The sequence below is a fragment of the Canis aureus genome, chromosome 15 (assembly GCF_053574225.1).
Source record: "Canis aureus isolate CA01 chromosome 15, VMU_Caureus_v.1.0, whole genome shotgun sequence".
Lineage (NCBI taxonomy): Eukaryota > Metazoa > Chordata > Mammalia > Carnivora > Canidae > Canis > Canis aureus.
The window spans coordinates 33,403,679-33,423,735 of NC_135625.1; the positions used below are offsets into that span (position 1 = coordinate 33,403,679).

General features: G+C 37.6%; 1 protein-coding gene across 3 annotated transcripts in view; it reads right to left on the reverse strand.

The window, feature by feature from the left end:
* Positions 1–16,198: 16,198 nt before the first annotated feature.
* Positions 16,199–20,057, reverse strand: part of PURG (purine rich element binding protein G) — a 37,392-nt gene continuing 33,533 nt past the window's right edge. For all 3 annotated transcript variants that reach the window (XR_013352888.1, XM_077849078.1, XM_077849076.1), the window contains one exon: positions 16,199–17,134. Coding sequence is in view for 2 of the 3 variants with exons in the window: in XM_077849076.1 (XP_077705202.1) it covers positions 17,025–17,134 (110 nt within the window). In the remaining variant the exon portion in view is untranslated. The remainder of the gene's footprint in view (positions 17,135–20,057) is intronic.

A 20,057-nucleotide genomic window follows, 5' to 3' on the forward strand; every position in this document is an offset into this window, starting at 1 on the left:
GAGAGACAAGGACATTTTCCAATTTAGCAGCCCTAGCCTTCAAGCTGACTTGAGAGAGGCGTTGAGTGCACAGACACCAAGCCAAACGCTTTTAACCACAACAGTAATGGGACGCAGCGAGATGAGAGAATTCAGAGAAATCTCGAAGCACAGCAAGCCACCTCTGCAATATCATTAAATATCACCATGGTGTTGGTCTTTGTCTGTCTCCTTCCTGGCTCCTGAGAGCTACTAAAACCCTTGAAATTTCCTACGTGAAAAGAGCATAATATGGGTGATAAAGGTGTCTTTGGTTATTCATAACAAGTTCCTTTTAACTACACCTGAGTTTATGTTAATGACCTGACTTTTGGAAGCCTCCTGTGGATGGGGTCTGGTTGCCAGGGGAACCAACCCCGCTGAGAGGGGCTAGAGATTGAATTCAATCACTAATGGCCAATGCTTTAATCAATCGAGCCCATGTGATGATGTTTCCATAAAAACCCAAAAGGATAAGGTTTGGAGAGCTTCCGGGTTGATGGACACATGGAGGTGCTACCAGAGTGGGGTGCCCAGAGAGGACATGAAAGGTCTCCGCTGTGCTGTCTCCCATCTCCATCCCCATCCCCCTACCTTGCCCTGTGTATCTATGTCCTCCATCTAGCAGTTCTTAAGTTAATATTCTTTGAGAATAAACTGATGAGCTGGTAAAACAAAAACAAAACAAACAAAAATGTCCCCATAGTGGGGAGCATCTAACAACATGTGTCTCCAGTCAGGAGTGGGGTATCTCCAAATCACCTTTAGGGCATTTCCACGGACAGACACTTGGAGCTAGAGACTTCTTAAAATCTGAGAGTGGCAACTTTTGTTTTAAGGTTGCATAGAAAAAACAAGCTGACCTCTGAACAGAGTGTATTGTTTATTCACTATCTTCGTTCTTTCATTTAAGTCAATAAATTATAAGCATCAATCATGTACCAGGCCCTGTCTTAGGTACTGGAGATACTCTATTAGATCAAGACATTAAAATTGATAGTGATGCTAAGAAGGAGAAGTAATAACGAGAAAATAAAATATATTAGATTTAGTTGTTTCTAATCTTTCCCATCACCTCTTGGGAGGAAGAAGCTTAGGTTATTACTGGTCCAAGTTCATGAGGATAATGGTCAAAGTGGAAAAACAAATAAACGAAGAACCTGGAGAGCATGGGGAGATCAGTGAGATTGCATCTGAAAAAGGAAGGCTTTACTAGAAGATGACAGAGAATAGATATGGAAAAGGCAAGTAGCTAGGGAGTGAGAAGAGCTTGTGTAAGTGGAGTTTGCCTGAAACTAATTTTGAAGATCCTGAAGATGGATGGTTAAGGGCTTTTGTGGCCACCACTGTGAGTATGGAATTACAGATGAGGAAAGAGGACAAAGAAATTTTGTCTGAATAAGTGGCTCACTCTTTTGGAATTTTCTTTTTTGGTGAAATTTATTTTTTCTAATAGATTTTTAATTCATAGTGCATGGATTCAGAAAAAGTAAGAGTGTATACAGTAAAGAGTCTGTCACACAGTTCTGCTTCCTAGGGCACTGATTGTTCATTGTTTCTGTTATGTCCTTCTGGGAATATTTTCTGTGTAAGAAGCAACTTTGAGCATATAATATTTTCCCTGTGTTTGTACAAATGGTACCATATTATATGCAGATGAAAAGGATTGGACACTTCTGATACCAAAATTATGATTTTTGAGAGAAAATGCACTGTTTGGTGCTGAATATAATCAGATAAAGAGCCAAAGACTGTGTATTTGCCACAGAAAAGTTCCTTTGGAGTCTTCCATGTTCTGTCTCGCTTTCTGATATTTCCTACCCATTTCTTCTCCCTTCCCCTCTATTCCCTTTCACTATTATTTATATTTCCCAAATGAATGAGACCATATAAAGTTGGTGGAAGGGGAGGAGGGCGAGGGGTGGGGGTGACTGGGTGGCGGGCACTGAGGGGGGCACTTGACAGGATGAGCACTGGGTGTTGTTCTGTATGTTGGTAAATTGAACACCAATAAAAAATAAATTTATTATTAAAAAAAAGATTGACAGTGGACAGAAGATTGACACAGCTTTAGGGAAAACATTTGGATACTTATTTCTAGCACAAAAATAGCAAAAAGAGTATTAATGTAGTCAGCAGAAGAAGAAACATTAAAGTTGTGTGTGTGAAAAAAAAAAAAAAAGAAAGAAAAGTTCCTTTGGGAAAAAGGCTCCGTGACTCTGAGATTTGTGTGTGGATTGTTCTAGTGACTTGGTTTTTAGTGCCTCTCCTTTGATTAATATTTTCTGGCAGGTATGAACACGCAATGCAAAGATCTCCATACTTCTTGCCTATTCCCGTGTATCCATCAGCAAGCTTCTTCCCCAGACCTCTCTATCCTCAGTGTTCCAATCCTTCTCATTTTAAGCTCTTGGCGAAACAGTCAAACCATTTGTCCATGTCCATGAGTCTATATGGTCTTTCCTTGGGGGATTTTTCCCTTCATGCAGAGTGAATAAAGTGCACCCACTGAAGCTCTGCCCATGGGGAAGACTTCCCTTCATCACTGGTCCTCAGAGCCATCCCTGAGTGGAATTGTAGTATGGCAGTCCATTTCTGACTTGTACCCACATACTGAGCTAAATCATCCATGAAGCAAGCCCTGCCTTTTTCCTTCTCTGTGAGCTGTTCACAAAGGTCCCCCTATGTAGCCAGAAGTGTGAGCTGTGGGAGAGACAATGGTGCGATAGTGGTGAATGACATAGAGCCTGGGACAGCTGCTTGGGTACCTTACTTTTGCCCTTTGCCCTTGCATATGCTCAATCCCAGATGTGTCACTCCATTTTATTTTATTTATTTTTATTTTAAAAATATTTTATTTGTTCTTGAGAGACACACAGAGAGAGGCACAGACATAGGCAGAGGGAGAAGCAGGCTCCATGCAGGGCCCAATGTGAGACTCGATCCCAATACTCTGGGATCATGACCTGAGCCAAAGGCAGACACTCAACCACTGAGCCACCCAGGTGCCCCTGTGTCACTTCTATTTTAGAATGGAATGCTGCTGAACACACTTGACCTTTTAACTTTGTGGGTCTGACAGAAGGCAGTTCATGATAGGCACTTCTGGATACATAGTCTGTCCCTATGGTCAAGCATTCTGTCTTTTCCATGGAAGCTAATAGCATACTGGGATCTGTTTTGCAAATGATTTATTTATTTTGATTTTTTAAAAGTAAACTCTACCCCCAACATGGGGCTTGAACTCACGACCCCAGGATAAAGAGTCACATGCTCTACCAAGTGAAATAGCTAGATGCCCCTCAAATGGTTTATAATACCTGCTGCAGGTGGCATGATCCAGGATTCCAGGGATCTACACTGTGTTTCTTATTTTCTTTTTTTTTAAAGATTTTATTTATTTATTTATTTGAGAGAGAGAGAGAGAGTTTGAGTAAGCAGAGTAGGGAGGAGCAGAGGGAGAAGGAGGAGCAAGCTCCCTGCTCAGCAGGGAGCCGATCGATATAGGGCTGAATCCCAGGACCTCTGGATCATGACCTGACCTGAAGGCAGATGCTTAGCTGACTCAGCCACCCAGGCACCCCTGCATTGTGATTCTTATGTTGGGACTTGTCATAAAATCCATATGGGTGGCTCAGTGGTTGAGTGTCTGTCTTTGGCTCAGGTCGTAATCTCGGGGTCCTGGAATCGAGTCCCATTTTGAGCTCCCGCAGGGAACCTGCTTCTCCCTCTGCCTGTGTCTGCCTCTCTCTGTGTCTCTCATGAATGAATAAATAAAATCTTTTTAAAAAATCCATATGGCACCTTTTCCTACCACAGATACTTCTAACACCATAGAGTCTTCTGGGTCAGATGGCAAAGTGAGAGAGCTGCTTGCAGCCTGGACTTGCTTAAGAGCTCTTTGCTACTCTGGGCCTTTCTCAAATTGAGAAGCTTCCTTGGTTATTTGGTAAAATGAACCAAACCATATTTCAAAGTGTAGAATATGGTACTTCCAAGAACTGGAGATCCCTTCCAGGTGTTTTTTTTTTTTTTTTTTTTAAGATTTTATTTATTTATTCATAGAGATACGGAGAGAGAGAGAGAGAGGCAGGGACACAGGCAGGGGGAGAAACAGGCTCCATGCAAGGAGCCCAACATGGGACTCGATCCAGGGTCTCCAGGATCATGCCCTGGGCTGCAGGCGGCACTAAACCGCTGCACCACCGGGGCTGCCCCCTTCCAGGTGTTATGGTTCCATGTTACTCATGGGAAGTGAAAGATATATTAATTTGCTTTTCACTTTGAGGGGGATGGATATCCTATCATGCTTCTGGCCATTGACCCTGAATTCTTGCTGACGTGGTGGGCCCTGCTGAGTTTATTTTCCACTTTTTGGAATGTATATCTTAACAAGGCCTCCAACGTACTTGCTACTTCTTGCTCATCTGATCCAATCAACATGATATCATCCATATAAGGGACCAAGGTAATATTTTACAGAATGTCCAGAGAATTCATTTTCCCTGGGCTGTATCTTGACAGAGAGTGAAATAGTTAATACTGAAATAGTTAATAGTCCTCTGATAAGACAGTAAATGCATACTGTTGTCTGGGCTAAGTCAATCTGAATTCTCTGATAGAGATGACAAAGAATGCATTTGACAGCTCAATGATCACATACTATGTACCAGAGACAGTGTTCATGTGCTCCAACAGAGACACCACATCTGACACTGCAGGTGTAGTTTGGGCCAGTATTTTGTTGAGCTCGAGGTAATTCACTGCCATCCTCCATACTTTAGTTTCGCTAGGAGACAGGCTGGAGAATTAAATAGATGTATGATGTGGACCACTAAGCCCAGCATCATTTAGATCTTTAAGGGTAGAATTAATTTCTGCCATTTCTCCTTGAAGTAGGATATTATTTTTGATTTACTATTGTTACTTGGGGGGGGGGTTAGTTTCAGAGACTTCATTTGCCTTTTCCCATTTTAATAACTTTTTTTTTTTTTTTTTTTTGCAAGAGAGACACTCTGGCTCTCCTTTTTTTTTTTTTTTTTTTAAGATTTTATTTATTTATTCATGAGAGAGAGAGAGGCAGAGACACAGGCAGAGGGAGAAGCAGGCTCCACACAGGAAGCCTGACGAGGGACTCAATCCCGGGTCCCCAGGATCAGGCCCTGGGCTGAAGGCGGCGCTAAACCGCTGAGCCACCCTAGCTGCCCAACAATTTTTTTTTTAAGTAAGCTCCGTGCCCAGTGTGGAGCCCAACAGGACTCAAAGCCACAACACTGAAATTAAGACCTGAGCCAAGATTAAGAGTCAGATGCCCAACCCACTGAGCCACCCAGGTACTCTTTTAATAAATTTTATCCCACAAACCAAGGAATCAAAGTAGGGTATCCTGCTATTAAGTATATGTAGCCTAATAATACATATGCATATATAGATATAGATGCTAGCATGATATAAAATTAAAAAGTCAATTGTATATAAAATATACAAATACCAATTATATTTTTATAGATTAGGGATGAACAATAAACTTAAATTACAAAGATAACGTGATTTATAATATAAACATTATGAAATACTTAATAAATTTGAAAAAAGGTGTGTAAGACTTGTACATTTAAAAGTACAATTCATGAGAGATATTAGTGAAGAATTTAGTAGATGGTTGGAAGACTCAATATTGTTAAAATGTCATTTCTCCCCAAACTGGTATATTGATTGAATGCAATCCCATCAAAATCCCAGTAGGCTTTATTGCAGAAAGTGAGAAACTGATTCTCAAATTCATCTGGAAATGCAGAGAAACAGGAATAGCCAAAATTACTTTATAAAGAATTTGAAAGTTGAGAAACTAACACTTCCTGATTTTAAGACTTATTAATCAAGATAGTGTGATATTGGCATAAAGATAGACACATGTAACAATGGAAGAGAACACAGTTCAGAAATAGACCCACATGTAAGTAGACAACTGATTTTTCAACAAAGATGTGAGGGTAAATCAGTGGAAAAGAATAGTCTTAGCAAAAAATGGTGATAGAACAACTGAATATTCTATTGTAACAATGAAATTAGATCCATATCTTATAGCTTGTAAAAATGGACTCAAAATGGGTCACAGACCTAAATATGATACATAAAATTATACAACTTAAGAAAGAAAACATTGAAGAAAATCTTTGTGACCTTGAGTTAGGCATAGGGTTCTTTGAAATGATACCAAAAGCACAATTTAGAAGAAAAAAACTGATACTTTGAAATTTATCAAAATTAAAAGCTTCTATTCTTTGAAAGAAACTGCTAAGAGAATGAAAAGATGAGCTACAGAATGGGAGAAAATGTTTGCAAGTCATATAGCTGATAAAGGACTTAATAGGAAGAATTCTTAAAATTCAAACAAGGCAATACAAAAATTGATAAATTAAAAATAGGCAAAGATTTGCAACTTCACCAAAGAAGAGATATAGATGGTAAATAAGCATATAAAAGATACACAACATCACTAGGCATCAGGGAAATGCAAATTAAAACCACATGAATTACCTTTAGTTACCTATTCAAACGGCAAAAATTGGGAAAACTGACCACATCAAGGATTGACAAGGATGTGGAGGCATGTAAAATGGAACAAGCAGTATGAAGAATAGTTTGGCAGTTTCTTAAAAAGTTAAAAATATACTCACCATGATCTAGTCATTTCATTCCATTGCTAAAGAGAAATGAAAGCAAATGTATGTAACAATACCTGAACACAGCTTTTTATAGCAGCTTTAATAGCCAGATGCTGGAAACAACTCAAATGTCCATCAGGAGATTAATAAATTTAAAAATATATCCATACAATGGAATGTTATTTAGCAATAAAAGGGAATTAACTATTGATTCACACCACTTGAATTACTTAAAAAATTAATTATGCTGAGTAAAAGAAGCCAGACAAAAAGGAGTATATAATGTATGACTCGATTATATAAAATTGTAGAAAATGCAAACTTACCTATGTTGATGGAAAGTAGGCCGGTGTTTGCCTGGGGATAGGGGTTAAGGTGAGGATGGGTGGGAGAGCGGGAAGGAAAATTTGCAGGTGATTATGTTTGTTATTTTGATTGTAATGAAGGTTTCATGGTTGTATACATAATCAGAACTTATCAGGTTGTATATTTGAAATGAGTACAGTGTATTGCATGCCATTTATGTCTCAATAAAAGAATTAAAACAAATATCTCTTTTGGCCAAGTAACTTTACTTGTTAAGATATGCATAAAATGGGGGCACCTGGGTGGCTCAGTCGGTTAAATGTCTGCTTGGGATCCCAAGGGTCCTGGGATCGAGCCCCACGTGGGGCTCCCTGTTTTGACCTCTCCCTCTACCTCACCCCCTTCCTTGTGCTCTCTCTCCTCTCTCTCAAATAAAATCTTAAAAAAAAAAAAAAAGAAGTAGAAGATTAAATGTTAAAAAACATTTTGGATATTGAGTGAAATTGAGTATAATAAAATATCATTTTTGTTTAAAGCATTATATGCATATTTTAATGTATGCATAAAAATAAATAAATTTGGAAGACTACTCACTGAACTGTTAATAGCTATCTCTGTGGAGTGAGATTATGGAGGACATTTACTTTCTAAGTAATACATTTAAGTACTATTTGATTAAAAATTACATAATATATTGGGGTGCTTGGGCGGCTCAGTAAGCTAAAACATCTGATTCTTGCTTTCTGTTCAGGTCATGATCTCATGAATTGTGAGATTAAGCCCCCGTTGAGGCTCCTCTCAGTGGGGAATCTGCTCCAAGATTCTCTCCCTCTGCCCTTCCCCCACTTACTCGTACTCTCAAATAAATCAATCCTTAAAAATTACATTATATATATATACATATATATATATAATTGTGATTGAGTGAAATCAAATACTTTTAAATGATTAAAGAAATATGCTAGCAGTTTGCTCATAAATACATCATATAGGAAATCTTTTAAAGATAATCCTTTGTTCCACAAAAATCACTGTATTATTTACTTTTGTATAAATTTAGGTTTGTTATACTGATTTTTCTTTCAAAATATGTGTATAAATATATATAAGATATTTGTATGTTGGAATATTTTTAAAACAATGTAGTTTTTTTGAGTATGAATTTGTTGAACTTGAGAGTATTCAGTAATATTGGGGTGACTGTGTGGCTCAGTTGTGTCTGACTCTTGATTTTGGTTCAGGTCATGATCTCAGGGGGATGGGATTAAGCTGTGCGTGGGGCTCTGGGCTCAGCATGGAGTCTGCTTGTCCCTCTCCCTCTGCTTCTCCCCCCACTTGTGCTCTTCCTGCCTCTCTCTCTCTCTCAAATAAATAAAGTCTTTAAAAAATAAAAAAGAGTATTCATTAGTATTTTAATATTACTTTTAAGTTTATTACTCGTTGTGAGTTCAGACTCCAGTTATAGTAACCTTTCTTCCATAATTTTCAGTATAAGGATCAAAATTATCCCTCTCTCACACTGAGCCAAATTAGTATCAGCATTTCAACAATGGCTGAGATGGGCTTTTTGTGATCACAAATACCTCTGTGTGTTGGCATGGTATGGCAGCCATGAGAACATGCCTCCCAGATCCTCTACCACAGGGAAGATAATTAACCGAAGGCGTCAGCTGGTGTGCTCTGACTTTTGTCACTGTGTCCACGCTAAGGCCCCATTTCCCTGAACTGTTCCCAGTGACTGCTCATGGCAGAGTTATAAAGGCAGGTCCATTTCTCAAAGACCGGGACTCCTCAGAAGGATACCTTTAGCTTGAGGACTCCTGTTGGCCTTGCCAAAACTTTCTCAGAGCAGTGCTGCAGTCTGAGACCTTCCTTTTCTCCTGCACAGGGGTGGGATCAGCATTGGTCTGATGGATCTCCTAGCTTCCTCCAGCTCCTCATTTTCCCTCACCAGCATTTGCCCCAATAAATTTCTTAAATGTATCTAATTTTGTCTTAGCTTCTGTTTTTCAGATGACCTAGACTGATATAATTAGTCCCAAGAATGATCCAAGAAAAGATTGCAATTTGGGGCCAACCCACTAATCACCCAGTGGGCAAAGAGAATGTTAACCTGATTGGTAGATGGGGCAAGGACAGTCCCTAGGATCAAGTGGTGACTCAAATGCTAATTTCATTGATTGTGTCCTCAGGAAATATCCTAGCCAAGGGGAGAATGATGTTGCAGATGTGATGATTCAGGCATTTTAAAGCTATGGTAAGAACAATGTCCTCAAAGACAGCAGAGTTGGCTGATTACTGCTAAATTGTATTGATGCCAGCAGGAGGATAATGAAAGGCTCACAGCCATTAATAAGCAGTTAATGGCTAAGTGTGAGAGCCAGAGGGTCTCTTTGGTAGCTTACAAAGAGGCCATTACCTCTTATAGTGTGGGAGACAGACACAGTTGGATAGACTGAAAATTGCAGAGGTTTCCAGATGTTTGAATGTTCAGTCAAGATAGACCTCTTATACCAAGGTCAAGGTGTTGGCTGGGGGACTCTGGGACCATGAGAGATGGGATAATGACATGTAGATGGATGCTTCTGGAGTAAATTTTCTCCAGTGTCCCATCCTTCCCTGGTAAGAGCCAGCACTCCTGCCACCCTAGAAGATGCTACAGAGATCTCTCCCTCATAAGGAACACTGGCTCCCCTCCACAGCTGCCTTCTCTTCCTCCCTGTCTGATAACTAAAGATCAGTCCCAGCATTGCCTGGTTGGAGACATGTGAGGAATGATGAAAAAGAAAGGAGACTGTATCCCAGAAAAGCTGTCAGAATTCTCTAGCACATTCCGGCAGGAGCCAGAGGCATAAACTTTGGACTCTATCTTGAGAGTGCATGATAGGGGCTTGGAATTTAACTTTCTCAGGATCTAAGATTTTACATCTTGGCAATAACCTCAGGGAAGGGCCAAACTCACTGCTAAGATAGTTCTTAGAAGTCTGGAAAAAGCAATAACAACATTCAGTGAAGTGGAAATTTCTGAGTTGTTCTCAGTAGGAGAGGATTCTGCAACAGGCCCAGGCTGCAGTGCAAGCCACATTGCTCATTGGTCCTCATGATCAGTGGAAAGAATAAAGGAGGGTGAAGAAAGTGGGAACTCCATTAGGTACTCTGCGACTATTCAGGGTCCTGCCACTTTGGTGAAGTTTTTAGGTCCAAAGGTCAGGAGCATGCCAGGATATCTTTTTCAAAGTAAGAGACATATGGGTGTATCTTTCATCCCTATACTATAGAAGGTCAGCACCTTGGTTAGCTTTTTTGAGCTTGGGAGACAACATATTTCACAGATAAGATTATTGCTTTGGCCCATATACTGGGTGACTTAGAAAATTAACAGCTTTGGGTAGGGCTCAGAGTAGGAAATGCTCTGAAGCAGGTACAGCATCCCTGCTGCTTGGTTCATACAATTGGGAAGACCCTACAGCTTTGGAAGTCTCAGTATTGAGAAGGATGCAATGGGAAAAGACAGAGCTTTTGGCAAACCCCAGTGCAGGCACCTGCAATTCTGGAATAAGACTAAGCCAAGTGGCAGGAGATTTGAAACTTTTTGAGAAACAGATATTGAAGGGCTAGGGCATTGGTGGTGATGATGGTTGTGGACCATGGGTATGGAACTGCCCATCATTATTTAGGTTTGGTTGAACTCTCCAAGCCATGAAGTTGGATGGGCCCAAGGCTAGTTTACCAAGAGATGGAAATGATATATGCAAGATCAATCCCAGGTAGGACCAGAGATCACGACTATCTTATGAACAGGCAGCCCAAGGGTCCTTATCCTTAGCATCCTCAACAGATGCACCAGCATTCCTCTCCCATCTCACATCTACGCTCATATGGGGATTTTCATAAAGCCAGCTGAAGGAGGAAGAAAAAATCTGAGCTTGGTCTATGGATGAAGTGGCTAGGTATGTGGGTACAAGCTGAAAATGTGTGGAGTGGCCTTGAAAGACACCGAAGAGGGAAAATCTTTCTAAGGGGCAGAGCTGCAAACAGTGCACTTTATCATCAACACTGTATGGCCTAAGGTGAAAATATTTACAGTTCCTAGACAGTGGTCATTGGCCTGGCTCTCTAGTTAGGGACCTGAAAGGAAAAGAACTGGAGAACCAGAACCCAAAAGTCTGAGATAGAGGCATTTTACATGTTAATGTCCACCAGAAGGCATCCACCATGGAAGAAGCCCTGAATAACCAAGTAGACAAAATGATTTGGCCAACTGACACGGGTCAGATTGCCACTAGCCACTTTAGAACTAGCACAGTTGACAGAGTAGCCATGGTAGCAGAGACAGAGGCATCCAACCAGGGAATTCACTTCCCAGTGAAGGAGGTGGAAGGAGTAGGCTATGATATGACTGTGACTATCACACCACCCAGAGGAAGTCAGCTTTGAGGAATGCAGCTGTCTAAAGGCACAGCAGAAGGGCCAATGTGAGGCAGTATTCTGAAAGCATGGGATGACATCCTTCAAGACACAGTATATTCATTACACCAGGAACCTCTCTATATAGTGCTGTGCACTCAGTAGGAAGAATACATAAATTTGGGAATCAAGGGTATGGAAGCAGATGTGGCTTCACTGATCATCACTACTAATGACCCACTGGAGGTTTGTGCTTCCTGCCCCCAAAGCTCTGGACTTTGCAGCTTGGAGGTTCTAGGCCTCAAATGGGGCCTATTCTTGGTAAAGGACATGGCCAGTATCCATTGAACTTATAAGTTACAGCTGCTGCCAGAACACCAGGCACTCTTTATGCCTAGGAATCAGCAGGTTAGGAGAGGAGTCACCAATTGAGCAGGGGGTAATTAACCCTGACCATTAGGAGGAGATAGTGCTGCTTTAAACAATGGAGGCAGAGAAGAGGGAATGTGTGTCCTGGTACTTCTTTGTCCCATTGTAACTGCTGTTGGACCTGGGCGGCAACCACAGCCTGAGAAGAGTATGATTATGAAGAGGTCAGATCCCTTGGGAATGAAGGTTTGAGTTGTACCACCAGGCAAGCCCCTGAGTCGTGCCAAGGTGAGGGGTAATTTAGAATGGATGGTGGAGGAGGAAGAAGAGAAGTTCCAGTTGTGACCCTGAGATCCAAGGCAGAATCAGGGGCCATGTTTTACTCCTTAACTTCTCTTTTCTGAGTTTTTCCCTTCAAACTAAGGCCTGTGAGGACCATGGAGAGGGTGCTTTTCCAGCTTAGGGGGACAAGTAGATCTGTGCCACGCAGACAGAAACCTGTGGTGGCCCTGAAGATGCAGCTCTCAGATTTCCTACTTCAGGGAGTGTAAATGGCTCAGATCAGCTGCTATGCTCTGCAATCCATCACTGTGTTTGCACTGGGCTTGTGCTTTGCCTTGGCTGTTCCTAGCCGATGGTGGAGCGTGGCAGAGATAGTAAGCAGGCCCGTACCTATAAGATGCTGGCCTCCTGTGAAGGGTCACTTTGGCTCAAGGACTGCCCAATGTTTGGCTGGAACTTTCTTAGAACTGTGATGAATCTAAGAAGTAACTTCCTTTCTCCCTTCTTCCCTGGTTTCTTCTTTCTTCTCCTTCATAAGGTATAGACCTGCATCACCATGTAATGGCTCCTCCATCAGCTCCTTCTCCAATTTCCCTCAGTGGCATTTCCTCTAATAACTCCATTATTACATCCAATCGCATCTTGGCATTTGCGTCTTGGAGGAGCCGAGCTTATACAGATGGCTTCTTTATGTTCCTGAGAAATTTAAGGCAGGATGGCATATATGCCAACCTTGTGTGCTAAGTCTAGTTAACTGGTAGTGGCTGCTGGGAGTGCTGAGTTGAAAAAGATTCTAGAGCTGTATCTGGTCCATTGGAAAGAATGCCACGATCTATTGACATGTTCTGCTATGAGGGCAAGGAAGAGGGTTTTGATCCTTCATTAGTTGCTACTGCTGAGCTGGGATGTTCCCCAAATCTCTATGAAGAAGAGTCACAACCTGAGAAGTATCTGTTGTATATGAAACTTTTGTTAATGACGAACGATATGATAGTGAATGAATAATGCCTAAGTATGGCTAATTATTATTAATAATGATGATGGGATTAGTAATAATGATATGATACATAATGACTACATAATATATAAGTGATGATAATGCTTAATGATGAATGATAATTATAATATGATATTATATCATTAGGGAGCCTAAAGTGATATGAATATAATATGTGGTTTAATTATATTGATAAGCAATAACTATCACACTGACAGATGAAATAAAAAAATATAAAACATAAGGATGTGTTCATGATCTCCATCTCTATCTTGAGATGACTATTCTGATGAGCTAATGCGATTCTATTTCTTTATGGAGCCCATCCTAACGTGATGCTGTTCATTAACATGACTCATTTCCTTTTACCTGATTTTATACTTGTCAAGCAATGTCCTGACATTAATTAGATTTTATAAAGAGGCTTTCCTACCAGAAAGAGAATATGCAACCAGTTGATGTACGTATTCTAATTTATTTAGTATCTATTTCCTTCTAAAAAAATCATTTTTAAAATGATAGAATACATGTTTATCATTAAATAATTTAAAGAGTTACATGAAGCAAAATTTGAAGTCTACTTCTTTTGCAGTTTCCTTTCAGTCCTGTTCAGTGGAATAACACTTTATTTTTTGTTGTAAATTAATTTTCTTTACCGGGTATCTGATCATGAAGGTGTTTTTTTTATGACCTTGTTTAAAAGGAATCTTTTGCAAGTTTACTCACCATGAACTAACAAAACTGCATTTCTACATACCCCAAACTGAGGGCCGATCATCATTCAGGATCCTTTTTTATTTTCATCAGCTAGCTTTTTGTTAAGTCTTTTGTGATGGGAAACATTACGCTCTATGGAAAGTGTAAGCTTTAGCTACCACTTGCAGAATAGGAGACGAATTTGGGACAATACATATAATGCTGTGCTCAATACATTATATGGTTTATTCAGTTTTGTAGACGGTATACCGCTCATTTGTTTTTTCACGAATTTTATTACTTACTTTTTAAAAAAAAAGACTTTATTTATTTATTCATGAGAGACATAGAGAGAGGGAGAGACATAGGCAGAGGGAGAAGCAGGCTCCCTCCAGGGAGCCCGAGGTGGGTCTTGATCCCAGGAGCCCCAGATCACGACCCTAGCCCAAGGCAGATGCTCAACCACTGAGCCACCCAGGCATCCCTGTATTACTTATTTTTTAGTTATTTTTGGAGTCTTTTCACTGCCTCAAGGATAAAGTGAAAAGTAAGAAAAGTGCCTTTAGTCTTAACATGAACTCAGTATGCACCTATCTCAACAGTTTAAAAAAAATGCATGAAGAAAACAAGTCTGAAATGATATAGGTTATAGATTGGCTTTTTTTTTTTTTTTAAATAAGGGCAAGGTTATTAGTATTGGCCATTTTCAAACTCAAAGTAATTCTTGATGAGAAAAATTAGTTCCCTGAGATGAATAAAGTTAGGCTTTTAAGGTACATGAAATTTATTTCAAAAGATGTCTCTCAGTGGAGAATATCTGGATCTTTATTGAAAGTGCTTTCATTCACATATTTACAGATGACAGCTTAAGCTTAAGATCTTCAAGGGAAATTATTATTTTAGGAACAGAAAACAGAACTTACCAAAATAATACTGATAAAACTAAAGACAAACAGAATTTTATGTAACTTTTAAAAGCTTAAATAATAAACATAAAGAGGGAGAGACTACATTATTTTCATAAATGAACCAAAATTACAAAGCATACTCATTTTATTTAAGGCTGAGTTTTTAAAATAATTTCATACAGAAGATCTGATAAATTTTGTGAGAATAATTTTTTAGTTGGGACAAACATTATGGTGAACAATAATACATAAAATTGGTGGCTGTAGGGATAAAAATGAGAATTTTTTTCATGTAGATTAAAAAGATATTTTTTCCAAAAACAATTTATTCTTTTATCCTTTTATAAAATTAGAATTGATTTTTCTTTCCATTAACAGGCAAAATGTTACCGCAGAAGTAAAGATACTCTAAAACATTCATAGACCTACCTACTTTCTCTCTTTTTGATTAGAGAAGACCTGAAATTATTTTGTAGCACATTTATTATTTGCCAGTTTTCATAAAATGGAATGCTGTAAAGGAAGTTACAAAAATATACAGTAGAAATATCCTTGGAGAGGTTGTGATCTAGTAAATATTGCATTTGTTCAAGATAGTCACGGAGATGCAAGCCCAGTCATATTGGCTCTCTTCTGTAAACTTTATTTTCTAATATTAGAAGTTAGACATGATTCAATAACCATTTGAGGCAAAGTTACTGCACCTACGCTTTTTATAAAATAAATAACCACAGCAACATGGGAATGTCATTTCAGTCACTGGGCCCACTAGATTAGATCGACAGGTTTGCTCATCTTCTATTTGAGATCAGTGATTGTTACTTTAATAGATTTATTTTGATCTTTTCTTTTTAAATTTAAGGTTACCATGGATTAGGCAAAATACCAAGGTCAGAATGCAAATTTGCACACTGCCTTAATATTGACTTTAGCTTAGGACAAAGAGACCTCTGCCCTCACGAGGATAGCAGCTTCACTTGTCCTAATGCTGTATATCTTACGGTGAATGTTAAAATTAAAAATTCAATAAGACCATGCATGATTTATCTAGTATGTCTTTCTGGTGTATGGTATCAGTTTGTCCTGGAAAGTTCCAATTTTATTTTTTGTCCATGTTTTCATACAGGTGAAGTGGGAACTTTGACTTTAAACATCAGCATATAGGAATGGTGTTTTTAATGTCATCTGACCAAGTAACAAAGGTTCTGAAGGCATACTTGTTTCCATGCAAATGTCATCTCATGGTTCAAGTAGATAATAAAATGTTATTAGTAAAATACTGAAATAGACAAAGGCACTGTAATGTCACATGTTTAGTTTTCTCAACATACTCATTTCCCTGTCTGGTAGGTCTAGCCAGTTTTTGTAGATTTAACATAAACTTGATTATAGAAGCTAGGCCAAGTGGATTTAAATTCCCAAAGATACCACAAATTTGGGGGCACCAATGAACTAACAAAATAAACACATGGTAAAAATCAACTTTTGTTTGATAAGAGGGCCCAGTAGAGCTAATCTGCTTTCTGAAAAATAATTAAGAATCCAAATTAATCACACATATAAACCAGTTTATTAGATTGTCAGTGATACTTTGAGACAAATTCAAGTTATTTCATTTTACTTTATATAAACAGAGGAAGGGAGGAAAAGTTTGATACTTCAAGCTTTGTTCAGCATGTGTGCAGTTAGCATCCACAAAAGCACCATTGGATATGGAATAATTAGCACCACAGAATTTTCGGACCTAACTGTTAACATGCATCACTGGAAAACTTGGAACATAAAAACTGAAGTAGTACGTGGTATGGCCTATTATAAACAATACAAGGCAATTAATGATTTGTTTTCATACAGTACAATACAATCACCAATCAATGAGAACCTTTAGTACAATACAGGACAAAAAAACACTTTGTACCCTGTTAACACTAAAACAGTTACAGATTTAAAAACATGTTTCTTGTGAGAGGCAGTGGGTTGAAACTATCCCTCCTCCTCTTTTTAAATTGAGTTATATAGTTACATGATCTCTTAAGAAAGTATTTTCAAATCTATGTCTCTCTACCTCAGTGCTGACAAATGGTTTTTTGAAAACGCAAAGGCTTGATGCGAATTAAAACAAAACAAAATTAAAACAAAACAAAACAAAACAAAACAAAAAAAACAAAACCCCAAACCCTGTAAGAGTCAAGAAGTACTCCAGTGTGGTGGAAGATACTCCACTTAAGATCAGTTTGAAAATGATGCCAATGCTGTTGACACTTGTCTTCCCTTCGGTGGAGGAATGTCAAGTACAGAAGCCTTGCATTCACGATGAACTTCGGTTCATTTCTTTCACACAATGCCTTTATTCTGAAGTGTAACATAAGAGACTTATTCCTTATTCCTCAACTGTGTTTGGAGTGTCCTAGGGCTGTTCCTTATGCTGGATTTGACAACAGTGAAAAGGGTTGATAGTCTCTCTGGATTTAGGGCAATTTGAGCTAAAGAAAAAATATTAATTTAAATTTAGCATATATGCAATTTTAAAGGGAGTTTCACTATTTTCACAGTACAAACCCATAATGAATATCATTGAAAACCTTTCTGTTAGAAAGCATGTAACAAACCCTCAATTTTAAGTTGTGTGTAGACCAATTTTGGCATGTTAAAAGATACTGTATAAGAAATGTGCAATAAGAATGGATAGATACAGGTATATTCAGATCTCAATGCATTGATGCCAAGGAAAATATATTTTTACTCACCAAGAGAAGAATATACCTTGAAGCATCTATGCAGACACATGAATCAATCATGTATCTGCCCAACTTCTAATTCTGGAATAGTGATAACAGGGTCATTTAAGAAAAAGTACTCAATTACAGTATGGCAGCAATTTTATGTTGTATATATTTAACAGCAAAACATTTTTGAAAATAGAATCATTATTATACGGTAAGTTTACAATTCACCATTTCTATACTTGTAATACATGCGCTTATTTGTTTTCCCAGTTTTAAAAAAAATCCCACTAGGACCAACATCTTTCAGAACAACAATCTAACATTAAACAAAACCTCCTAAGGAAAATATTTAGCATCACAGAGATTTGAGAAAAGTCTGTTACTCAGCATCACAAAATACTCAATAGATCTACATTTAAGATTGTTCATGCCATGACATTAACACACCTTTGGGTTAATATATCTTATTTAAAAAAGATAGCAAGATACAAACCAAAGAACTGACATGGAATTTTTTTTTAGTTTCTCGTTGATAAGAGTAAACTGCTAATAAACTTGACTCCTGTCAGTACTATGTAATGTTAACTGCGTCTGTGAAGCAGCACTTACATTTAGTAAAACATTTAAAACTAGTGATAGAAAAATGGCCACCACAGAGAAAGAATTAAAGATTAGTGAAATTATAGACCAATATTTTCTTCTTAAGTGAACTGCCCCCAAATAAAAAAGAAAACAAAGTTTGTTTGCTGTGAAATATTCTTCTGTTAAAAAATATTCTTGGATAAAAGTTAGTTTATGTTTTATAAATGTCAGAAAGATGTAATGTTGAACTTCAGAAAAAATTTAACTTTTGAAAAAAATTATCCTATGCCTTTTTTTCTGAATCAAATCTCTTGTATAAATCAACTATTGATTTTCTGAAGAGGGCACAGCTATACACAGCAGCACATCCACATTACTGATTTAAATTTGATAATTTACCAGGCCGGGCTGACTTGAACATAGAAGAAACAAAACTGGCTTCTTAATGTTTTAGGGTTACGGTAAAAAAGACTCAACTAAAGAAAACTGAGTTATGACAGGCTGGCCTAACACTTTGGATTGCCCTTGTATTTGAACAACATTTCAACAAAAGGTAGTACCAATTAAAAATAAGATTTAAAAAATAAAGGCTGTCTAAAAATTGTTCAATGAAAAAGTCTTCAAATTTTACACTTTAACCTCAAATAATTATAGACTAACTTAGACTAATGGTTTTGCTGTTATGACACACACTTTTGTTACTCTAGAGTTTTATTTCTGAATTGTTCATTGGTTCTATCATGTAACACAATTTTCTATTAAGTTAAAATAGTTTGAATTATTCTATTATATAATAAGAAGCTTTAGAAAAACACATAAATAGGATAAATTTATAAAAGGATAAAGAATATTTTATGGGATTTTAGACAATTTCTATACAGACAAATAGCTAGTTCAAGGTAATAAAGTGCCTTCATTTCTAGGTAATTAATTTTTCACTAAAATATTTTAAGGCTTTATAAGAAACTTAACATTATCAGAAGTGTGATAGTATATAGGGTTATGCTATTAATTAGCATTCTTTCATAGGTCTTGTTTCATTTAATCTTTTAATCCACATTAGGTACTTGGAATAATCAGCAGCTTAAAATTATAAATTTGAATTGTAAATTCTGAATTCAATTTATGAGGAAAAAGAAAGATGTATAATTTCCTAATGCTGTGATTTGTACATAAGACTCACATGCAGCTTGTGAACAATCTAGTTTATGTCATAATATACAACAGCCAATGCCTCTCAAAAAATTCAACAGAATATTATTTCATGGCAAACAAGGCCATCATTTCATTCATTCATTCATTCATTCATTCATTCATTCATTCATATATTCTGTTGTCTCTATGTTTAAATGATTGTACAGCCTTAAGTGAAAAAGGCCAGAGAAAATCTAAGATAAATTCTTCAAATACAGGCACAACGAGTATTTTTTATTGCAATAGCTTATGCATAATCTATACTGATGCCAACATCCAATGTTAAAGCATTTATATTTGTTTTCAGTTTGCTTCTACCACCCATGGGTGTATCCCAGTAAAATACTGGAAACCTACCAGAAGTGTATACAATAGCCATAATCATACAGAATTTTATTTTTTCTTGTCATTTCTCTTTGGAATATATGAGGGTATTTTAAGTAATGCTGTGTAGTTAGTTATGTTGGCAGTCCCAGATTTTAAGATAAATTATGACTATATGGACATCAACTTATTAAACTGGTTATAACCAATAAAAACTAATTAAAATGTTCAAGTATTCTTTTTCAGGAGTTTAGCTATTTTTATCAGAAGATTACTAAGGCCAGGCATCAGATTAAATGTCCATGATACCTAACATGCTTATCTAACTATCACTGGATTAATATAAAATGTTCCTTAAATTAAGGGCCTTTGAAGTTAGGATGGAGGAGGAAACTTAAAACTCATTGCAAAGAATGGTTTAAATTAAAGGTTCCATATAATTATAGAAACAGGAACTAGTGGTAGGAAAAAGTGCCAGTCTTAAAATTGGGTTTGGTTTTCAATCTAAAGCTTAGTAAGAGTAATTCTTGGTGATTAAAAAAAATAATAAAATGGCATAAACCTTTATAATTGCACATTC